The 23644-nt window shown below is 52.2% G+C and overlaps 7 protein-coding genes across 7 annotated transcripts; 4 read left to right on the forward strand and 3 right to left on the reverse strand.

Moving 5' to 3' along the window:
• Positions 1–494: 494 nt before the first annotated feature.
• On the forward strand, positions 495–2247 carry ABOM_009521 (putative MFS transporter; the record flags this gene model as incomplete). The annotated part of the gene is made up of 5 exons (XM_022536649.1): positions 495–669; positions 720–745; positions 799–1084; positions 1155–1569; positions 1620–2247. 5 exons carry the CDS (start codon positions 495–497, stop codon positions 2245–2247), a joined length of 1530 nt encoding a protein of 509 aa, XP_022385718.1.
• Positions 2248–2374: 127 nt separating this feature from the next.
• On the reverse strand, positions 2375–3729 carry ABOM_009522 (uncharacterized protein; the record flags this gene model as incomplete). The annotated part of the gene is made up of 2 exons (XM_022536650.1): positions 2375–3378; positions 3471–3729. The coding sequence occupies 2 exons, from the start codon at positions 3727–3729 to the stop codon at positions 2375–2377; spliced, it is 1263 nt and encodes a 420-aa protein (XP_022385717.1).
• Positions 3730–4281: 552 nt separating this feature from the next.
• Positions 4282–6307, reverse strand: ABOM_009523 (fungal specific transcription factor domain-containing protein; the record flags this gene model as incomplete). The annotated part of the gene is made up of 5 exons (XM_022536651.1): positions 4282–4852; positions 4920–5261; positions 5311–5481; positions 5531–5688; positions 5759–6307. 5 exons carry the CDS (start codon positions 6305–6307, stop codon positions 4282–4284), a joined length of 1791 nt encoding a protein of 596 aa, XP_022385716.1.
• A 4518-nt stretch (positions 6308–10825) lies between these two features.
• On the forward strand, positions 10826–11407 carry ABOM_009524 (uncharacterized protein; the record flags this gene model as incomplete). Its single annotated transcript, XM_022536652.1, has 1 exon — positions 10826–11407. The coding sequence occupies one exon, from the start codon at positions 10826–10828 to the stop codon at positions 11405–11407; it is 582 nt and encodes a 193-aa protein (XP_022385715.1).
• A 4839-nt stretch (positions 11408–16246) lies between these two features.
• On the forward strand, positions 16247–18286 carry ABOM_009525 (putative MFS lactose permease; the record flags this gene model as incomplete). The annotated part of the gene is made up of 6 exons (XM_022536653.1): positions 16247–16384; positions 16435–16647; positions 16703–17065; positions 17139–17361; positions 17447–17874; positions 18020–18286. The coding sequence occupies 6 exons, from the start codon at positions 16247–16249 to the stop codon at positions 18284–18286; spliced, it is 1632 nt and encodes a 543-aa protein (XP_022385714.1).
• A 423-nt stretch (positions 18287–18709) lies between these two features.
• On the reverse strand, positions 18710–20176 carry ABOM_009526 (uncharacterized protein; the record flags this gene model as incomplete). Its single annotated transcript, XM_022536654.1, has 5 exons — positions 18710–19126; positions 19208–19321; positions 19396–19630; positions 19743–19969; positions 20033–20176. 5 exons carry the CDS (start codon positions 20174–20176, stop codon positions 18710–18712), a joined length of 1137 nt encoding a protein of 378 aa, XP_022385713.1.
• A 1360-nt stretch (positions 20177–21536) lies between these two features.
• On the forward strand, positions 21537–23360 carry ABOM_009527 (flavin-binding monooxygenase-like protein; the record flags this gene model as incomplete). The annotated part of the gene is made up of 4 exons (XM_022536655.1): positions 21537–21570; positions 21630–22441; positions 22486–23064; positions 23139–23360. The coding sequence occupies 4 exons, from the start codon at positions 21537–21539 to the stop codon at positions 23358–23360; spliced, it is 1647 nt and encodes a 548-aa protein (XP_022385712.1).
• Positions 23361–23644: the final 284 nt, after the last annotated feature.

Consider the following 23644-nt stretch of genomic DNA (forward strand, 5'->3'; position numbering starts at 1 on the left):
GTCCACTGTCAGGTCAACCTATTTCTAGCTACTGGAGAGATGTTTCTGCTTCTCTCACAAAGGGTCTAGTCAGTTGGTTCTCCTCCTTTCCTTTCAATCTGAATCTCAAAGTATTACTGGGAATTTATCAACCATACACAAACTATGCTTGTTTTAATAAGGTCGATCCCAATACCAATTCGATATGCATGTCGGGTACGAACCCCAAGCTAGTCCCGGATAGGAAGGGTGGCCTCAGGAACGGAGTCCTCCGCACCACTCAATCCGAGCTTTGGCATTTCCCTGAGCCAGTAAAATCTCCCCATAATCTCCATCGACCTCGTAAACTTCCGTTAATTCGTGTCTAGTGCTCTCACCGAAGTCATACTAAGTCATCTGTCACTGGTTGAGGTTAAAATGGTGGAAAATTCTTTTTCCCTCTCAACGGCCATCGAGAAGAATCTTGCCCTTGAGAATGTTCCGTGCTGAGATCTAGTAAGACACGCACTATCAAAATGATTCAAGTGCCGAGCGCTACGGCAGAGCACCGCTCATCTCCAGATGCCCAAACGTTCGAGAAGGACGCCGCACTGGCGGTGGTGAGCGACGAAGCGCAGGAGATCGACCCTGCAGTGGAGAAGCGTGTGCTGCGCAAGATTGATCTCTTCTTCATGCCTGCAATGTTAATAGGTGGGTGTCTAACGTACCCCCGTGTTATGTACGGTGATTAACGAGTTCAGGATATGGATTTGTATACTGGGACAAAGTCAGTTGCAACCCGTTGTATAGTCTAACACGAGCCCTAACTGACTGGTTCAGGCTATCTTGGGGAGCGCATCTCTGTTCGGTATGACAACTGATCTGGAACTACTTGTCATCGATCATACTACAATACCTCCGTCAAAGGACACATCGCGACTCAGCTGGGCGACCTCCATCTTTTATTTTGGAATGCTGGCGGGTTTGTACCCCATGACGTTTATCCTTCAGCGCTTCAAAACGCAATATGTATTCGGCCCCATAGTGATGATGTGGGCCATTACCTGTGCCGCTACGGCGGGTGTAAAAACATGGCAGGGTTTGTTTGTGCAGCGATTTTTCTTAGGTGCGCGTTTTTCCTATATTGTGACTGTCATCTCTCTGTCCGTGGTCGAGTATTTCTGACAGAGTTTCAGGTTTTGTTGAGAGCGTCGTTCCAACGGGCTTCATGACTATCGTGAGTAGCTACTATACGCAAAAAGAGCAAGCCATGCGTCAAGCATGGTGGTTCTCTGGGACTGGGTGGTTTACGATCATCGGCGGCGCTCTGAACTACGCTTTCGGCCAGATCAGCTCGGGCGCTCTGAAACGTTGGCAGTACATTTATATTTTTGCCGGTGCGCTTACATTTCTGTTTGGGCTATGGTGCTGTATTATGCCCAACTCGCCTGTGTCTGCGTGGTTCCTGACCCCGGAGGAACGAGTTGTCGCAGTGGAGCGACTGCGGAAAGGGCAGACGGGTGTGCGATGCCAAAAGATTAAGTGGGATCACATTAAGGAGTCGTTCTTGGACCTGAAGTTGTACCTTGTCGCGATCATGATGGCTGCCGCGTGAGTATCTTCCGGGTCAATCCAATAACACCATTCTTACGTCTCATTAGGTATACGATCAACGGCGCGATCTCCGGGTTTGGCCCCCTCATCGTATCAACCTTTGGCTTCAACACACTGGAATCGATCCTGTTTCAATTCCCCGTCGGCGGTGTCTGTGTCATTTTCATCCCACTTTGCGGCTACATCTCGTCACGGATCCCGAACACACGCATTCCCATGTTGATTGCCTGTTGCCTGCCTGTCATCGCTGGGTGCGTGATCATCTGGAAGTCCGAATGGGGATACCGACCCGCAGCCCCCGTGGTGGGATACGCATTGACAGGGTTCTTCGGACCGGTCGTCAGTCTCGTCATTACTCTCGGCGCCAGCAATGTGGCGGGTGCTACGAAGAAAACCATCATGGCAGCCACGGTGTTTGTCGCTTACACCGTCGGTAACATCATCGGGCCACAACTTGTGAACAGCAAGACGGTGGGCCAGCATTACCCCGAGCTATGGACCGGCATGGTGATTTGCTATTGCATCACCATTGCTGCCGCTGGAGCCCTGTATCTTGTGTTGTGGAAGGAGAACCGGCGCCGGAACCAAATGGACCTTGATGAGACCCAACGGGATAAGTTGGCGTTCCAGGATCTGACTGATAAGCAGAACCCGTTCTTCAGATACGTGCTGTGATTTGCATGCCGAATCTGCATCGTCATATAAAAATAAAAATAGATTAGAGTTAGTATAATTCAACGCAGGTAGATCACTCCTAGGGTATACGTGAATCTTCCAATGCCAAGATGCGCAACGCAGGATCTCAAGTCTCCGACTCCTCCCAAAGATGGTTCTGAAAGCCCGTCCCATCATCCCCCGTCACCACCACCCACATCACCTTCTGCGCAATGCGACTCTCTTTCTTCTCCACTCTCTGCAGACGCCGTTCCCCCTTCTGCATCATCTTCGTCACCTTCTTCTCCCTCTCCTTAACGAGCTTCGACAAGGTCTTGTCCAGCTTCTTCAAATCCTTGTCCAGATCGTCCTGAATCATGCCCCGACCCTGCAACGACTCCCCCAACGGACCCTCGACCCTCTCCCTCGCCCTCGCCCTCGCAGCCTCCTTCGCCAGCTCAACCTCCTCAATCTTCACATTCAGCTGCCGCTCCGCCTCCTCCGCCTCACTCATCCATTTGCCCGCCTTCTCCCTCTTCCCCACAATCGAGCTGTTCTGCCTCTCCGAAAGCCACTTCTCCTGCTTATCCGAAGCCCTCTTAATCCAATTATCCTTGACCACCGCACCCCCTTCCTCATAGACAATCGGACACACAAACTCCCTCAAAGCCTCCACCCTCCTCAACTGCGGGTCATACCGCCCCTTCCCCTCCGCGCCATCCTGCAAATCCCCAAACTCCTCGTCCCGACCCCCACACGCCCCCAACTCCAACACATCCCCGGGCACCCCCACCTCGCGCATCATGACCTTCGTCTTCAGCACCTGCACGCGCAGCCCGCGCGGCCGAAACAGCTGCTCATTCGCCAGCCGCATATACGCCTGCGTGCGCATCTGCGAGACCTTCACCGACCCGTACTCGGCGGCGGCATGCACGCCCAGCGCGGCGATCTGGATCTGCAAGAGCGGGATGAAGCACGCGACGGCACTGGTGGTGCTAATCGCCTGGATATACGGGTTCGCCAGCCAGACCTCGTTGAGGGCGTCGACGAAAGCCAGGAACTCCGATCTGGGGATTCCGAGGCTCTCGAGGGCGGGCGCGTAGGCCCGCGCGAAGGGGCGGTAGATTGAGCCGTGAATCGAGTGGGATGTTTCTAGTTCGTGTCCGTTAGTCTTGTGGTGCAGCATGTCACTGACCACCAGATAAACTAGTCTTGGGAGAGAAGGGAACGAAGAAGAGACGTACGGGGTATGACGACCGGTTTAGGGAGGATGGACGACGGTCGATAGGCGGCGTGAGTGGTTTGGTTCTGGATTAGGGCTGTGGGGGCGTAGGCTGGCGGTAGCGGATTGTCTGTGTCGGGCTGTTCTTTGGGGTGGTCTTGTTCTTGGTCTGGATGTTTACTGGTCTCGTTGGGATAGGGGGGGTCTTTGGTGGGGGGGTTTTCCTCTGGGCAGGGTTGGCTGGGCCGGGTTGGTAGGTTGGGTCTCTTTTCTTCTTCCATTGTACGTGGCTTGGAGGTGTATAGCTTTGGTTTATTTACGGGTGCGCTTGCAGGTCTATTCAGTGCGAGTTTGTATAGAGCTTGCCGCCGGTTGTTATGGTGTTGGGTTTTAATACATGTGGAGTTGGCGCTAAGCGAGTCAGCCAATCAGGGGGCTTGCTGGTATCGCTTATCTGATCTCGAGGTGATTTCTGGGAATGGGAGGATGTAGACATTGCACTAGGCCGGGAAACTGGGTGTTTGATATAGACGGGTGAAGTATGACTCGTATAGGAGAGTCGGCGAGGTTCTAGAAGGGCGTCTAAGTGTCCTCGCGGGAAGTTTCTGTGTGGGCAACGGACACTATCAAACGTAGCGTTGATAGTAACCATAAGAAATATAAGGGAGAACGAAGGGAAAAAGGGGGGGTTGAGACGGCGGGAGAGAAGGAGGAAGCTTGACGCTGGGAATTTCTCAGTCTATTAAGGCGCTGTACAATGGCGCAAGTCTTGACGCTAGTCTGATGGTCATAACACGTAAATAAACCCTCTCGTACCACTCCCCCGGGATAATTCACCCTTCCTTCTTCCTGGGCGGTCCGTCGCTGATATCAAGATTATCCCATTTCTCCAGAAACCGATCCATACTCGCATCAGATTGTCGAGCCTTTCCCTGTCGGATTACTGTCGAAAAATGGGGGTAGAAGCTACTAAACGACTGGGAATCATGGTTGCGCCACGTCTGTTTTTCAAAGTCCAGGAAGAGGGCGTCTGTTTCTGGCGGAAGGGATACCTCCGCCTGCTGTGCGGTTACCTGGATCATGCGAAGAATGCCCTTGGCGAGACCGAAGCGTCGGGACATCGCCCGGGCAAAAATGCACAGTTCAGTGAAAGCCTTGCGATTTTCAAGTGAGTCGAGGGCTTCCAGAAGAGTGAAGAGGCCGATACTGGTCCATTGGACGGTCGAGGGGGCCACCCGGTCGATGCCCCATTTCTCACGGTGCATATTGAGGATCTGAGCTATATGTCTCGCCGTCGAAAGGCAGAGGTCCCGAGCGTTCTTCGCAGTCTCCGGGGCGATGAAGTCGCCGCTGTTGGATTGGAGGAATCCAAAGATTTGCATGACATTTGTGTGGTAGAACAGGCTAGAAGGGGGGGGAAGTTAGCAGGTAAGCAGATTCATGACGCTACTGCTCCATCTAGTGGACTCACTGTAGGCTTAAAACATGTGGTACCTCGGCATTTTCCAGGCGTAGACATTCCGGTAAGTTCGCGTACCAACCCTGAAGCTGCTGGTATATGTCATTGATAACGGCCGGGATCTCGCATTGCGGCAAACTGTTATCCGGGTCATGGAGAGCCCTGCTGATTCGGAGCGTGATAGAAGAGAAGTCACACCAGCGGTCGAATACGCAATTATGGTGACCCCGCACCGATTCGACCAGCTGAGGATAGGGAGACCATACATCGAGGCGATCGTCATGGTTGATAGGCACGCGCGGTCGCGCAGGGGGTGTGATATCTATGTGTTTCATCAAGGACACCGCGGCCGTCCTTCCACCGTCAGTGTGCTTGTCCTTCGCCATGGGGAGATTTAGCATACGAAGCCATGTTGTAAGCTCCCCACAATGTCCGGTTGACCACGTTCTCGATCTGTCGCGCCGATTCCGTGTCGATAGGAAGAGGCGGGTGCGAAGACGCATACTCCTTCGCGGCTCGCATGGCGAGGTCCATATACACCCATCCCACGCGGTCTTTACCCATCAAAACAAGCCTGGAATATGTTAGCCAGCATCCCCACACTCGACGCCACCCAGACCGACCGTATGAATAGCACCAGAAGGCCTTGTATAGTCGGTATACCGCTTGGAGCTTCCTCGTCCTCTGCTTCGAGCAATCGGCGGGCCTCTTCGTAGAAGTGGTTGCCACGAGAGAACATATCGCCGGGGACGGTAAAGACTTCGGCGTAGTCGGAATAATACTGAGGAGTTGCACAAATCAATAAAATCCTTCGTATCCTGGATTTGAATAGTACAAACTACACTACGTACACTCGCCTCCGAAAGAATGGCATTCACGAGAAATGGCGAGCAGAACCGACAGTTCAAATCCCCCGCCTGCATATCGCGAATGAAGACATCCTTATCTAGCCAGTCAAACCACGGGTAAGTCCATGTGAGCCACAAGGACACCAGGTGTGACACCAGATCGTCATCGTCCGTGACCGTCGTCCAGGGCTTGGCGGGAACCTTGTACACGGGGATATCGGCGAGGCGGCGCACCTCGAGCATACGCCGGGGAATCCGAGGTGCATTGCCCTCGTTCCCGTCGTCGTCGTCTTCATCGGAAGGTCGGGAGAGCTGGCTCCGAAACTCACGTAGCTCGGGGGATCGTTCGATCTCGGCGCGAGAGAATTGTTGCTCCAAGAAAAGTGCAATCTCATCAAAGGAGGCATTGCTCCGGATCAGGTTCAATAGTTGTGCGATGCGTGTGTTTTCACTCCCTCGGAGGGCACCGATGATGTGTAGCAAGGTATCTTCCGCTTGTTCCAGTCGGTCCAGCTTCCGCTTCATGGCAAACTTTCGACGCATATCCGCCATCTCGTCAACGACGCATTCAATGCCATTGAGGGTGCAATGCTCACACGGTGGATCGCCTCGACACTAGCAAAATCAGCCGTGGCATTGGCATTCTGATCGGCCACAGACGGTTTCCCGATAAGTGCCCAGTTTAGGAAAGCATAGAACGAACGGCAAGGGCCGGAGAAGCGGACGAACGCGCGAGAGAGACCATGGGAGCAAATCTCACCTTGAGCTTTTTGATTTTACACACCCTACAGGCGGTGGTCTTATGTTTCCGTCCACGGACTACATCGTCGCTGGAACTGGTTCGTCTCGGGGGTTGACCAGGAGCCGGTGCAAGAGGGCGAGGCGAGGAGGACGATGACTTCGAATCGGACATAAAGAGGAATGGCGCGGGCCGATGGATCGGGGGTCGGAAAGGCGCAACAAAATGGGAGAGAGGAGAGGCATGAAGGGTGGCGTTAGCGTCTATATAATGTGCAGTGTGCCTTAATTACAGATGGTGGTCGAAGCGGCAAGTACCCCGAATAGGTACGGGCGCATCTTTTAAGGAAACAAAGTCCCACCGAATGATTCTGGAAATCTTGTTTTTCAGAGAAATTCCGCACGCCCCACGACAGCTGCCCTTCTCCTCCTGCAGATCTCCAAATCTCCACCGGGTGTCGGTAGTAACAGCCACCCAATCAAGTCCCGTGACCGGCACCACTCCTGGCCCTAGCGTCGATACTAGTTGCCCAAAATCTTCAATCTGAAATGGGATTGAAGACTTCCGGTTCGCGTGATAGGTCCCAAGAACCATGTGCGGTACACTTGACAGGCGGTGGATTCTCGTCCAACGCAAAATGCTTCGGTGGTGGAAATGCGGATCGGAATCAGCTCTCATCGGGTGGAAAGTTTGGGAGCTTCTCCGAGCATTCTCCATGCCCTAACTTTAGCACCCGAACTACCAAAAAGTCTAGAAGCCCTCAACCCAACACGACTATGTGCAATCCCCCCTTCTACCCGATCCTGTGATCATCTCCTTCCTGTACCTTAAAGACGGGGGCCCTACAGGGATGTAAACCAAATCATTGGAAATCAACCACCCCACCGTTCCTTGTCTCACGTGGGGGATAAATTAATTCGCCATTCTAGAATTCCACTGACCCACGGGGGGGAAACCTCAACGCATGTTTTGCCACTCTCGAAAATTTGCCATATCGCCATTCTATCGATGGACAGACCGACTATGACTGGACGATATGGGATGATGCTTATACATGGTCGAGAGCTCAACACGCCTCTTTGTCGGTCCACGTCAAAACAACGACCAAGAAACAATCGGGTAATGTTTGCCGATTGTACCGATTAGCCCTCTCATTGGATAATCTAGTCTTGCTCCGATTCTCAACTATCAGGCTTGTCATGCGGTTAACAGAAAAAAATAATAAATAAATATAAAAAAAAAGAAAAAATTCTGTTAGTGAGATAAACCTTACGACCGAACTCATACTATTGTTTTAGTGCCTTTTTCTTTGTCTGTGCTAGTAGTGTCCTGACTTGTCCTCGACAAGATCCTTGCGCGAAATTGGCCCAGGCCAATGAGATGGGTCTGGGATTCTCCATATCGTGGATCAAAGGACACGCAGCTTCTCCATACCAGCAAACAACAAAAGCCCTTTGGGCACACTTTTGCCACAGACTCGGGAAGGTGGTAATCCGTGGTCAATGACTGGGGGGATGCAGAATTTAGCAATTGTGCATACAGATCCCCATTGATCTTCGCGCTAAGATTCAATGGTGTCCTGAGCGCGAAGTGCGATATATACTTGGGGCAATTGGCATGACGATCTGGCACAACTCCCCATCCCAACTTTGTCTTTAGCGGCATACTAATGCCTAACTCATGCACGATCACCTCGCCATATGGACGCGCTAATCTGGTGGAAAGTATCTCCTCAACTATATTACCCCTCGACTGTTGTTAACCAACCCTATTCTCTTTGTTCTGCAACGATCGTCCACACGAGAAATATCTCATTCATCCCGGATTTGCCAATGCGCGTCTTATCGTAGCAGACGCCCACTTGGAGCCGCTATTGCCGCTCCTATCCACGGAAATTGCGGGAGTAAGGAGATTGGCAAGTCTAACCAAATCTGAATACGGGCACAAAGGCACAATTCACAGGATGAAACCTTGTCGGCCGGGTCAACTTGCACAGACGCGAAGCACCCGCAATTTCCAGATCCTTACCAGCAGCGTATTGTAGGCTTGTTCCAACATGCCTTCCGACCTACAGCGCTGGCGTTTGATGTTTCGTAACTCCGGATGATATGTGGATATCTACGGATCCATCCTGGCGTACATCGTTCGGTGACATACAATGTAGAATTGCGGTATTGATCCCTGTAGTAAGGGATGGACAAGGCCCCCGAGAAGCGTAGACCTGCGCAACACCACATTGTTCAGACACTGATCGCAACTAGTAGTATCCGTTGAGATATCAAGTGCTATCAAATGACACAATACTAGCGGTGGGCACTCGCCATAATCTATTATTATGCAGTGAGTGACCAAGCGATTCGTCGCTCATAGGTCACTCCATCGCAGTTCCACGGGTAAAATCCAAGATGTTTCACCACATCCTACCACAGGATGTTTGCAGTACCCCTCCGACGGTGGAATTCAAGCCACATTATTAGACCGCATCTTCTCCCCGCATTCTAGCTCCCAGTATCGTTGTCGGACAACTGAAGAATGTACGTCATACCAGCAAGGAAACTCTAATATTGACTCGCTTCCCATACCCCGTCGAGCCCTCGGGATTGTCCTAAAGGCCAATAAGATCCTTCTTTCCATGAGGCTTAGGGCTGTGGAACCTCGACACCCAGCTCGATTGCGATACATGTACTTGGCTTTCTTCAGTATGCCGCGACCACTCGGCAACATAGAGTTCTGTCAACAAAGAACTTCTCCTTCCAAGGTCTCAACAAGAACATCACAACTGCACACCGATGCCAATACTGAGGGTATATCTTGGGGGGTTCTGACCCTATCATCGGCCTTGATCGGCGTTGCTAGCCTGCATGCAGGGAAGCCATTGGCTAATACTGTGGATACGAAGCTCAACACATGACTTTCCTTCTTTGTAAATCGCGTCGTTGAGGCCGTCCGAAAGGGATTCTTTTCCGAGCGACCCTCTTTTCACCACCGGTGGATCAGCATAGCTGCTTTTTTTGGTTTTTAGTGGCTCCACCTATAATCTGGGACATTCTATGCTCCTTGCGCAGCCTTGCACGGCAAGGGAGTGGATCTTTGTTCGTTGAAACTTGGAAGCGTGGGTTTTTTGGGGTAGAGGAGACGAGCAAATGACGCTATCTGGCATACGGGAAAGGCAATTGAGCCGTTGGCGAGGCAAGGGAAGGACGTTGTTTGTGGCTAGCAAACGCAATATCTTCCTGCAATACACATGATCGAGTATACTCTGATTTACTGCCAAAAAGGGTAAGAATGTATTAATAGCATCCGCAATTCCGAAGAATCCAATGTAACCTTGCTAGATAAAAAATCTGCAAGGTGTGTGCCATAAGACGTCTATCCCATCTCTTTGTACGAGTACTAGTACATCTACTCAGATCGCACAACCTTGCCAAGAAATACCTATCTAACTTCGAAGTTCTTGGACCGTTTACCCTTAACATCCTAGTAGCGGAACAGACGAAAGAGACATGGATGACAGCGCTGTCAGGTTGCGGTCAAAGCGTCGAGTAAAATGATAGCTGCATAAATGCACACTTGCACAGTTGCATTGGGCCGCAACGACAGGCCCAGAAAGGAAGCTAACAAGAAGACCGGTGCTTCCCCCTGCATAACCGGGGCTGGACTATCCGAGCGCCGAGAATTTCCGGTAGTGTTGCCACCATCCAGAGCCATTACGGCCCTAGTGATTCAAATCCCGGATCCCTTCCTTTTTCGGCAGATGCCGAAAACTGAGCTGGAGAGCCGCAAGTCTCAAATTGTGTCTCAGACTGGAGTATCGCCATGCGATTGTGTTGTGCCAATTTGACTCTTAGGGACACTGTGGGTACAAGACATCATCGCTTCCCTCGGGTCGACTGAGGTTCCCTTTAGCTTCCATTTAGCCCTACTGGATGTCATGGTTCCAGTGGGGTTGCCTTCCGCCAATCAGCGCGCGGTCCCAGCATTCTGGGAATCACCGAGCTTTGCCTTAATATGGCTAGCCCCAGCGGTGAGGCTTTACTGCTGCATCACACCGCCTGCATATCTTCAGGGCTGAGACCTAAGCACCGCCTACCGGGTTGGGATTATTGCCGGACTTCCTTGTTCCGGGGGGCTGGATACATCCAATCTCAGTCTCTCACACCTAATCCTCTCTCTCTGGAGCATTTTTCCAGTCTTTAAACCGTTGAGCCGCCAAGCCTAACTACAGCCCTTCCCTCTCCCAACGTTTTACGCTCGTTATTGCCCACGACCGACCCAATTGACCCCCCATAGCCACCCTCCTACCAAACAAGAGCAGTCCGATGACGACCACCATGCGCACCCACGACGAATTCCTCGCAGACCAAGAGGCACCCGAGCAGCCCACGAAAAGAAACAAGGTTACACATCCCGCGAACCGCATCTGCTATGACTGGATGGTCGTGTCTGGAAACTGTCACTATGCTAGGGACCGCGCCGTATTCACAAGCTACCGCTCCGTCGACCTGCGCCTGAAAAACAACATCTTCAATCCCACGGACGAGCTGCACGTCGCGGGCGTCGGGACCGTCCATCTCACCGTGTGCAGGAGCCCGCAGGACCCGACGCCGCATGTCATCGTGCTGGAGGACGTGTTGCATATCCCCGAGGCCGTCTGCAATGGATTCAATCCGCTGTTGTTCGGTAGTAGCATGTCATGCAATGCGGACTACTGGGAGGGTGCGGATCGGAGTGGGCTGCCGGTGTGGTTTAGTTTGCCGTTTGCCGGTCATACGAGGTTGGTGTTGGCGGAGGATCCCAAGGGTGAGTCTGACTTGATTGAGGGGAGGTATTATACCCTGAGCTTGTATATTACGCCGGAGGAGAAGAGGGATATGGCGGCTGGTGTTCTCAATGCAAATGGCGTGGTATTTTGATATATAATTTGGGTTTGGGATTTGTATACTTTGGGTGGTGGATTTGTTTGGGTATTGTATTTATCGGTTGTATATTATGAGTCAAGAATCAATGAAAAGTTACTATGTCTATGAAAGTGATTGTGATAAGTCCTTATTGAGCCGGCCTGGAATGCTTCAAGAGCGCTCTTGTTCTGCAGGTAGCTCTTCAATCAATCTATCTATCTGTCCATTAACCAACCAATTAAGATTCTATTAACCTGTCAGAGCCTTGTTGAAATGTCTAACTATGCAGGCTCAGGTAGCTCTTATACATGGTAGTCGTGCGCTAGGTATACCCGGGTCGAGATTCGCTTCTAGATAATTCAACCTCCAGCAGGATCTATCTCGGGCTCCAGGTATTCAGCTGTCCTAAATCCATATATATCTAGATATTAGCTCTGCCGGGCTTGTTAAGCTGAGACGTAAGTGTTTCCTACCTCAGCAAGTCGTGATTTGCCATCAATCATTGTTTGATACATCTCTTCAATGCCCACTGAGATATTTTGTCTCAGGAACATACGGAAAGGATCTCATCTGTCTACTCATTGATTTATTTAGGCAGCTGAAGGGAAATTCAATTCCATGTTTTAGCTCGCTTACTCGTTCCATGAGGCACTGACTGAGAGTTCTGGATATGACTTCGCAGCTGCTTTATGTACATAATTCCTGGGGACGATTCGCTCATTGTACAATTGCCACAGCCACATATCCCGTAAGTTAATTCCAAGGAGTACCACAACTTCGGACAGTCTTCTGAAACATTTCGCTCTTTTAAATCCCCTGCTTATGTTGAATATTGTTTCTGTAGTCCACATTTCGACTATATTCAACTGTACCTCTCAAATTATCGCTAATGCGCATGTCCTAAGCCCATGTGCGAATAGTGTATCACTCGATTCAGTTCAGTAGTGGCTCGGTAATGTTCAGTTTACTTTCACGACGATATGGACAAGTCAGTTGATAGCACAGCAAGGGACATACTTGACATTCTCATGGATAATGGTTCCAAATGTTGGCGATCAACTTCAGATGAAACCTAGGAGATATTATCTGATCCCGGAAACCCGCAAACCAAGAGCGGAGCGAGACCTTCTGAAAGAAAAAAGGGCTTTCCGAGCCATTTTATATGCCGCAAGTGGTAATGGACAGAAACGTTGGAGTGTGCATGTCAAGTGAGCACCTGTTCTTGTGCAAATCCTAACACCACCACGCCCAACAGAAGCTGTTAACTATAAATATCGCCTTATGATACAGCGCGAGGTCGATGTCATCGCATGTAGATTACATCGTCGGTCTTCCGAGAGAGGAGTGGGAAGCCTTGTAAATAGGCTCGCTGTCAGATGTCCTCGTAACTATTGCAACATGTCGACTTCGCACACCGGGAATGAGGTGTTGGCACTGGGGTGTGTAACGAAAGTTAACGTTGGTGTTTGATCGAAGCCGAAGTTTAGCCCGGGGTATGGGTAGTGTTAAGTGAAAAATGGGGAAAGGCTTGAAGAGGAAAAAGCAGATGTAACCTAAGATATATATTAGAGATGCATTCCGAGAGAACTCGAGGCGCTTTCTTCTGTTGTTTTCGTATACGGACCGCAGCGGCTCGTTTCACTAGCCAATTACCTCTCATGACCTTCGAGAATTGGCGTGGGACTGAACATCCACTACCAGTAGATGATGTATTTCTATTGGTATATTCTGGGGGTATTATATCATCTATAGTGTTCTAGAGGAGGCGGATAACGAGCTGTCAAGAGAAGAAGAAGTATATGTCTGGAGGAGCTCGCTAGTTGGGTATCAAATGAAAGTACATATGCCGCCCTGGCCAATATGGTTTGTCGGGTTCTAGACTACGCAAGTTAATGAATATGGGACATTTGCCGACAGCAGTCATTGATTAATGCGTTCATTACTTCTGTCTCAGCTTAAACTAGTGTTACATATATAGAAAAGGGCGTGCATTAGAACGCAGTGGCTGCTCCCTATCGCTAGTATCTACGCATGATAGAACATGGACGGCATTCTACATTTTATGCTAGAGTAGCCGGAGCTACAGCTAGAGAGGTCTATGCGCAATCAGGTAGATGCAGCTACGAAAGCAGCTAAGATCACATACTTTATAAATGTTAACCTTGCCGTTGCACTGAGTGAGCACGAGTAAAGTCTGAATACTGCTGCCAACATAGCTTAATGATTTATAAGCATAGCCCCCTAGATCTTGGAATAGTATCTGTCTCTACCTTTTTCGGACTCATTTGTCTCCAAGTTCTATTCCTGAATTGCCGGGTATAGGCTCAACATCCACCTCTGTTTTGATTTCGGTGACAATAAAGTGCAATGTTCCAAGTTGATTGCTTTGCAGTCTTCAATGTTCCTACAGTTCTATTTCAGCCACAGCCTTCCTTTGAATACAAGTATCGCTGGTCCTATTCAACCTGGGATAGTGAAGCATATAAGCTTTGTCCCAGCTCCTCGAATTGCGTGCACCAAACCAGAGTCAGAGCTAGTAATTTTCAAGAGCTTATTCAACCTCTCTTGGAGTTTTCCACTGCCAGACAAGGCTCAAGTATTGCCTAATTTAGAACGGAATCCGTTGAAGCAGTCAAAGAAGCAAATATATCACTCCGTGCTACTACAGAGGTGATGTGACGAAAACATAGTCAGCCTTCATCTGCCCTGATCCAAAGCTCCTGGAATACCCTAAACACATTAGACATAGATTTCTTGGCATGGTATACCTGCGTCTAGATATTCCTTCCGAGCAAAGCAATCGATCATCAAAAACAGCTACTGCAAGCATCTCCATCTCGCACTGCTCTCGAGGGAAATGACATCTACATGAAGTAAATAGAACCGAACCACTAATCAATTACAAATTCAGCTAATACGGCCGAGGATGCCAGTACACCACAATACCAATGCCGATGCCTTATGCAAATGAGACCCAAGGACCTCGGCTGTGGGCAAGTGCTGTCGATTATTAGTTATTCCACCAATCTCCGCCCCCAGTCATGTTTCACCCTTGCAACTTGACCAACATGCCAATGCTGGTTCCGGGGGTTTCTAAATCTCTAATTAGGTGCTTTGGGTAAGATCTACTATTCCAGTACCTGTTCATCAATCTTGGCTTTTGGTTTCTGTATGCTCCAACATGGATGCGTTTCCTGCCATCCTATAGCAGTGAGTCACGACTGGTGATAGATGGCATGTGTCCCTGCTGCCGAGACTATAAGCTATGCTGGTTTTATTAGTGAGTCCGTGCTTTTATCCAAGAACCAAGTGTCTCCGGACACAAGGGAATACAATCTACCAACCCGTGAAATTTCTTTTTTGGGTTAGTTGCGGGCTTGCGAGCATGTTCAAATATATTCTACATATGTAGACGCATGTCTATTGGGAAGTTCTTCACCGACATCCCCATAGGTAGCTTCACTCCACATATTGAATCAGTGCGTTGTCTTCGGCTCGCTTAGCCAGTTCGGAAATAACGACTCTAGAAGACACATGGGCCACCACCAGGACCACAAGCAACGCTCATCCAGACACTGCGCTATACGGCAAGAGTCTCTCGGCACCACTGATCCTCGGGTAACAAACCGGGGGGTTCATTAAGTCAGTGCGGCAGCCAGTGACCGATATCTGCTGAGTCCGATCTGGATCTAGTCGCCTCTACCAGCTACCGCCAAAAATAGTGATCGGTGAGCCTGTGTGGCAGGCCTGGACGAGGCCACAGACCATCATGTGTTATTACATGTTCATGGGAGAAGCTAACAAGCAGTCGCGTGTCGATACCTAATGGGATGGACGAGCTAACAGCTCGGACGTCTCTTGCCATGTGGTCTGTAATTAATCCTTCTATGTTCAATCTCCGTTCTATGCCTTGAAATAATTTTCCTCGAGAAGCGACTCCAATGGAGGGTTGCTTAGCGGCATCCCAGGGCCAAGCCGGACCAATGTCTTGACATCGCTTAATTCCCGAGACGCTTTTACCCTGCAGCTAAGACTAGGAGCAATCCAAGTCTCCGACAAGCACTCAATCACAGGACGGCCGCGGATCCTAGGGCCGCATTCCCAGTCATAAGCCCAGTTTTAATGAACGCAGGCTAATCCTGTCAACCCCGGATAGTCCACCCACTCAGTCCCCAGGATTTTAATTAGATGGGGGGGAGGGGCTGGACCCTGTGCTTACTAGAAGAGAAAAGGACACGGCAGTTCGGACCGATCACCGCACTAGAGGGTTCCTGGATTGTCATGGCCACTAAGGAGAGGGAGAGAGTCATGGCGTGAGCGACTTGGGCATCCATCGTCTGCAGGTGGCAGCGGGCAGACCACGAGGATGACTGGGAATCTGACCACCCGAGAACGACGGGGAGACGTTGGATCTCACCATCTGGCGCCTCGTATTGGTCCTCCACAATCCCCCCGCGAAGCTAGAATACGGGGCTAACCCAGTCTCCAGAGGCTAACTTCGTTCTCCAGAGGCTCGCTCATTCCCCAGATTTGGACTTTGATATCCGCATTATACCCGTTTTGCTACGGAAGGATCCCTCCTTGCTGCTTTCATCCGCGGGGTGTCTCTGCGTCCATACACAGGGCTGAATCCTTGATTTTAATATCCTCAGCATGTATCAGTTTAATATAGCCCGTATTGTATCGTAATTAACCCCCAATCTGGGTAGCATGGGACGATACACCGAAACACCCGGAGTTTGATATTGTATATCAACCTCCCTCTCGCCCTCCCCTGGCTTCGCTTTTTCTCGATCAGACTATGTAATTGTATCCACTGCCAGCAGATCTTCTTTGCTTCCGCTTTGACCCACCATGGCCGACAAGATGGATGCCACTGTGTCCCACAGTGACAACGCGGGCGACGCCCAGATCAAGGGCGTCAACAATGCCGCGTTGGCGGTGGCCACCATCCAGCAGAAGCCCAAGCTTCTGAGCAAGAGCATGCTCAAGGTAATCGCATCTATACTCCGCGCCGAAGGGGCAGCCACTGACCGACCCAGCTGTACTGGTGCATTGCAGTGGCCATGCTCAACTCCTGCATCAACGGATACGACGGCTCCCTGATGGGCTCCATCAACAGCTACGAACAATACAGATCCTACTTCGGGTTCGACCCCGACGAGGGAACGCCGTCGACCGGAATCGTGTACGCGATCTACACGATCGGAAACATCGTGGGCTCGTTCACGCCGGCCCCTTTACTGACTTCAAAGGTACAACACCCCCTTTTCTTTTTTTTTTTTCCCGTGCATGCCATCCCCGGCTAAGTCCTGTCCCATAGGTCGTCGCGTCGGCATGGCCCTCGGCTCCATCTTCATCATCATCGGAACCATCGTCCAGGCCACCTGCCACAACCTGGGCGGCTTCATGGCCGGCCGCTTCATCCTGGGTTTCGGCGTCGCCACCTCCGCCACCGCCGGTCCAGCATACGTCTCGGAGATGGCCCATCCCGCGTATCGAGGTGCCATGACGGGTCTATACAACGTGCTGTGGTTTGGCGGTGGTATCCCAGGGACCTTCATCCCGTGGCGGACAAGCGATATCGAGGGCACAATGAGCTGGCGGATTCCGATCTGGCTGCAGATGATCTTTTCAGGGCTGGTGCTGTTGTTCTGCTTCACTGTTCCAGAGGTAGGCTGCCTATCACATCCCCCCCCCCCCCCGGTTGGAGAAACCAACAAGAGCGACGCTGACAGCCATGCAGTCCCCCCGTTGGCTCATTTCGCAAGACAAGCACGAAGCCGCGCTGAAGGTGCTGGCCGACTACCACGGCGAGGGCGACCGCAACGCGCCGATCGTGCAGCTCGAGTACCGGGAGATGCTGGAGGACATTTCCAAGACCGGATCTGACAAGCGCTGGTGGGACTACCGGGAGCTGTTCAACAGTCGTGAGACGCGGTATCGATCGATGCTGGTGATCTTCATGGGTACGTACATACCGCACCACACATAGCTCCTCCAACACACCACCACCTTGCCAGCAATGACCAGCTAACGGAACCTCCATGATAGCTTTCTTCGGCCAGTGGTCCGGCAACGGCCCTGTGTCCTACTACTATCCGCAGATGCTGCGCGGCGCAGGCATCGAGAACAACAACACCCGGCTGCTGCTGCAAGGACTCCAGAACGTCGTGCAGTTCATCGGCGCCGTGTTCGGCGCGCTCATCACCGATCGCGTCGGTCGTCGGCCCCAGCTGCTTGTCTCCACCGGGCTCATCGTCATCCTCTTCGCCATCGTGCTGGCCCTCAACGCAACCAACGTCGTCGACGGCCCGGACGGCGAGCCCATCGCCAAGAGTGGCATCACAGCCCGCGCCCAAATCGCCATGATCTTCATCTTCGGGTTCGTGTACTCGGCCGGTTGGACGCCGAACCAGGCCATGTATCCGGTGGAGTGTCTGCGCTATGAAAGTCGGGCTAAGGGGATGGGCATGAACAACGTACGTATCATCCTAGCTGACCCATGCGTTTACCCCAATCCCATAAGAAAACAATCCAAAACAAACCCAAGAAAGCAAAAGAACCCAAGAAAACAAAAGAACCTAAGAAAAAGAAGAGAGAAGAAACTAACAAACAAACCCCCAGTTCTTCGTCAACATCGCCTCCTTCTACAACACCTTCGTGACCGGCATCGCCTTCTCGGGCGCGGGCTGGAAATACTACTTCCTGTTCATCTTCTGGGACACGTTCGAGTTCATCATCATCTACTTCCTATTCGTGGAGACGAGCAAGCGCACGCTGGAGGAACTGACGGCGATCTTCCAGGCCAAGAGCCCGCTCAAGGCGTCGTTGAAAAAGGACGAGGTCTTCGTGGCGAGTGACGGGGTGGCGGCGATCCAGAAGGAGGTTTAATTATTTTATCATTTTGATTTTTATTCTAAGCATTTTATACGAGGAGTGCTCGTATAAGGTTATTGCGAAGTGGGTTTGTTGGGACGGGAGGGATTTTATATTAATCTCATTTTAAATTATTTAGGGTGTTGGGACCCACTGGTTCTTTTCTTTGATTTGCTTTTAGGATCTTTTATTATATTTTATTTTTGTGAGTCTGGTAAATTAATCTATAGCTGGTTATCATGAGCTTGTCTAATGTCTTTGTACATATGTTGTATCTATCTATCTATCTATCAACTAGGTATCTGTGTGTATGGTATATATATATCCCAGGGTAAATCAATAAAAATAAAAATAAAAACAAAGGAAAGGAAATGAAAGAAGTACCTAATATCCACAAAAGAAAAAAAAAAAACCCGCCGGCCCAATACAAAAAACCTACTACCTACTACTAGTACTCCTGACAATCGTCTCCCTCACAACCTTAATCCCCTCCTGACTGCCGCGACTCTCCTCGTCCCACGTCCCCGCCTCACAGATGGTCGCCTCCGACCTCGGCAGGATCGTCTGCTCATCGTGGTACTGCGTATCCGGCAACGACAGCGGATGCCTGAACTTCCGTTTCCGGTTACTGCTGTGCATGGTGCTCTTCGAGTTGGCCGCCCCGGCCCCGGGCACCTCGCTGTCGGTCAGCGGGTAGCTGTTTGCGCTGACGCCCTTGGTGCTGATGTACCAGCCGGCGCGGCGCGCGATGCGGCGACACAGCGGGTAGATCATCGGCGCGTTGCCGATGATCACGGCCACGAAGGTCTCGCGACAGGCCCAGCTGCCGGCTTGTTGGGCGCCGTTTGCACCGGCCTGGTGTTGTTCAGGTATTTGTTAGCTTTGGGGGAATTGGGTGGTTGAGTTGGGGGAGGGGGAAGGGGAGGGAATTGTTACCGTGACGATTAACACGCAGCGCAGGATGCCGGCGGCCATGACGAAGATTCCGCCGCTGAAGAGGATGAGGAGCTCGAGCTTTTCGCGCCAGGGGAGACGGGCTTTGAAGAGCATCTTTTTTTGCGGACGGTCTGTTAGCTGGATGTACTTGTAATGGGGTTGTGTAGTGTCGTTGCAGGAAGACATACCGGGGTTGGGATCGAGATCAAGTACACGTCTGTCGCGACATTCAAGGTCACAGTCACGTAGACGTCGATGTGCGACACCGCGGGCTGGCAGTAGTTGCCCGGGTCCGGGTATATCTGCCAGTTCTTGTGCATGGGATGACAGCCGAACAGGATCGAGCAGATGACGGCGATGTAGGTGGCGCCGATGAGGACGTAGGCGATCTGCACCCGCCGATGCATGTTGATCAGGCCGGCGCTGGAGTTTTCCATGGATTAGCTACGTTTTTTTTTTTTCTTTTCTTTCTTTCCTTTTGCTATGCGAATGATGTGGAGGATGGTCAATGTATGCCCTCGGTGGGGAAGCGTACGTCAATCGTGAGTAGAAGATCGCCATGCAGGCCTTCAACAACCACAGCAGGGTTGTATACAGCGACCACCCCAGGACCTGGGTCTTGGAGCCGCCCACGCGTAGCCGGTATTCTTCCGAGGTGGGAGACAGCGTGGCTCGCTGCTCGTCGGTCATGGCGTTGTTGGCCAGACCCATCCACCACGCGCCCACACAATACGCGGCGCCCGTTTCCAGCCCGTAAACCACCTGTTTTGTCTCATGAGTACCCTGGGTGGTATGTTCTGGTGGGAGAGGAATGGGGGAGCATACCCCCGCTAAGGGCATTAGAAAGTCATCGAGCTGGAAATTCCTCGGTCCAGCGGTGATCCATCGTGCAGCGATGCGGATGGCGATGGCGACAATGGCGATGCTGAGGAGGGTGAAGGCTTCGATGGTAAAGTCGTCACCAGCCATGATGGCAGTCAGGACGTCTGTGCGACACTCGGATCATAGGAGAGGGAGGGGGGGGGGGAGGAAGATCAGGAGAGGCAATGGGCTGATCTATGGGTGATAAAAGTAGTTTTATAACTGGATGGGTGCGCAGGCCGGAAGGCCGGGGGGCACGGAAGATCGATGTATCTATCCAGGGGGATACCGGTCGAAATCAACTCCCGTCCAACTACCACATGGCCCGATAGGTTGGGTCTGGATGACCGTTGCAGGTTGGCAGCGGGGACGCCAAACGCTTGTCCGGTGCGTCTGTCTTCATTCCTTCTCCTAATGAATGACAATAGGGTTACCGGTTCGGGCAGTCGTGGTGGTTCCCGACGTTTGGCCATGGACTATCAGTGGATCGTTCGTTGCGTGAACCGAGATTACTCTGCCTATTACTATTTATACGGAGTATTTTCCTGGGGGGAGGGAGAGGGGGGGGGGATTGCTATCGCTTAAGCACTGCTAGGGCTAGTTGGCTGCAAGGACCGTTAGGGTTTGTGATGCATTCGCTGGCGATCTCCCTTGTTGGATGGATAGCTGACATTCTACGCCAATCTGATGTGATACTCGACATCTCGCATGAACCTCTGTCAGCTTTTGACTTTGGAGAGAAAGTGTAACACAAATTGTTTCGTGCAGACGTCCAGCGTGGATCGTTGGGCTGTCAACTTCCAGGGTGAAGTATGACGAGCTCCACCCCTCATGAATACTTCGGTCATACTAAGTCCTACTCAGTCCTACTCAGACTAAGAGGTTCCACCTGAAACGACGACCCATAGGCTAAGCCGCCAGTGCAGAAGCGGGAGAATTCCCAATGATAACCTGTCAAGCGGCCACAGCTCCACCGATTCTCCTCGCCGTCGTCGTCCTTTCCCTCTTTTGAATGCCGACGCCGCTTTAGCCAGTCACTAGGCCCAAGTTAACGCTGGCGCGATGCAACCACGCTTCTTCTAATTTTCCTAATTGTCGAGTCTCCGTGCGCCCTCATTAAAAAAACTCTTTTCCTGGGCCATCTCGCCATGTCTGTGGCTGTCGGACGGATGGGTCGGCCGTCGACCGTTTTTTTTTTTTTTTCTTTTTCTTTTCTCTTCTTTTTTTTCCCTCTTCCTGGTCCCCGGGGAATGAGGGTAAATTCCGCGATCGGCAGACTGTTATACATGGAGTCCTCAACTAGTATTATAATTCCGTCGGTGTCACTCCACCCGGGCTCCCCCTCGCTGCTCTTTAAATTCCCTCCATAGCCATTGCGGGGAGCGGCGTTCAGCTAAAAAAGAAACAAAAATCTCCCTGAAACTAATCCTGCAACAATTGCATTGCATGTCCCTGTGACTGAATCACCATGGAGACTGTGGACGTGACAGTCATCGGAGCGGGTATGTCCACACGTCGGAATGGATACGTCGCAAAACACCAACTCACATCACATCACCAGGATGGAGTGGCCTCGCGGCCCTCAAGACCTACCAGCAGGTTGACCCCTCTGCCTCGATTGTTCTGTTCGAGAGCGCGGCCTCGGTCGGCGGCGTCTGGGCCAAGCACCGCCTGTATGCCGGCCTCAAATCCAACAACATGCTGGGCACCTACGAGTTCAGCGACTTCCCCATGGACGCCTCGTTCGGCGTTCAGCCCGGCCAGCATATCCCGGGCACGGTGATCCAGACGTACATGGAGCGCTTTGTCGAGCACTTCCAGCTCGCGCCGTTCATCCGCCTGAACACGCGCGTGCGCATCGCGGAACATAACTCCGACGGAACCTGGACTCTAACCATCGACGACGCCAACGGCGAGAGGACCGTCGTGAGCAAAAAGCTCATCGTCTGCACCGGCATCACCTCCCAGCCCTACCTGCCCACCCTCTCGGGCCAGGACACCTTTGATGCGCCTCTCTTCCACTGTCGCGACCTGCCCCAGCACCAAGACGCCCTGCTGCAACCCAACAAGCGCATCACCGTCTTCGGCGGCACCAAGTCCGCCTGGGATGCCGTCTATGCCGCCGCCACCGCCGGCGCCCACGTCGACTGGATCATCCGCGACAACGGTCACGGCCCCGTCTGGATGGCGCCCGCCTACGTGACGCCGCTGAAAAAATGGCTCGAGAAGCTGGTCACCACACGGCTCCTCACCTGGTTCAGCCCGTGTATCTGGGGCGACGCCGACGGGTGCAGCCCGATCCGCAACTTCCTGCACGGCACCTGGCTGGGCCGCAAGATCGTCGACACCTTCTGGGCCATCCTGGGCAACGACGTGATCACGCTGAACAAATTCGACGCACACCCGAAACCCGCAAGCTGAAGCCCTGGGTCAGCCCGTTCTGGGTCGCCTCGGGGCTCAGTATCCTCAACTACCCGACCAACTTCTTCGACCTCGTCACCGAAGGCAAAGTCCGCATCCACATCGACCACATCACCCATCTCACAGCCCAGACCGTCCACCTGGCCTCCGCGGGCCCCATCCCCTCCGACACCCTCATCTGCGCCACGGGCTGGCAAGCCACCCCCAACATCGACTTCCGGCCCTCGCACCTGCCCCAAACCCTCGGCTTCCCCTGGGCCGAAGACCCCATCCCGCAATCCGTCATCCAGCAAGCCGACGCAGAAATCCTCACCCGCTTCCCGCGACTCGCCATCCCACCCCCAAAACCACACAACTACACCCCGCTCGCCCCCGACGCCCCCGCAACAGCAAAACACCCCTTCCGCCTCGCCCGCTTCATGGTGCCCCCGGCCCTGGCCCCCGCCCGATCAATCGCCTTCATGGGCCTCGCCATGACCATCAACACCACCATGCTGGCCCAGGCGCAAGCCTCTGGATCGCGGCCTACTTCACCGACAACCTCACCCCAACCCCGCGGGAACAATGCCCCGCCCGTCTCCGGAAGACCCTCGAGCAGGACACCAACGTCGACGCAGACCTGGTCTGGGAAACAGCCCTGCACTCACAGTTCGGGGTGCATCGCTACCGCGGCGGGTTCGGGAAACGCAACCCGGATTTTGTGTTCGATGCCGTGCCGTATGTGGATTTGTTGCTCCGGGATCTTGGCCTGGATTACACCCGGAAGGAGGGCGGGTTGAAGTGGTTGGTACCGTACGGGGTGGAGGATTATCGGGGGTTGGTGGAGGAGTGGGTTGGCGCTCGGGATGCGGTTGGGAAGAAGGATAATTGATTGACTCATGGATTGTGATTATGATTGTGGATGGGGATGTGTATATACCCTGTTGTGATTCGCTTGTGTGGAGTAAGGCGACTGTTGTATTCGTAGTTAGTATTTGTGTTAATGTTGAGGTTTTGCGGTGATTTGTGATGATTTGGTGGGTTTGTTCTGTTGTATCGTCTGTAGTATGTGTAGGGGTTGGCGTGTTTTGTTTGTTTGTTGTAGTGGTTTACCTCCAGTGTCGGGTTGGTTGCTCTACTACTACTAGTATCTTGGTTGAGACAGGACCTCGCATT

The sequence above is a fragment of the Aspergillus bombycis genome, assembly GCF_001792695.1.
Source record: "Aspergillus bombycis strain NRRL26010 chromosome Unknown contig00098, whole genome shotgun sequence".
Classification (NCBI taxonomy): domain Eukaryota; kingdom Fungi; phylum Ascomycota; class Eurotiomycetes; order Eurotiales; family Aspergillaceae; genus Aspergillus; species Aspergillus bombycis.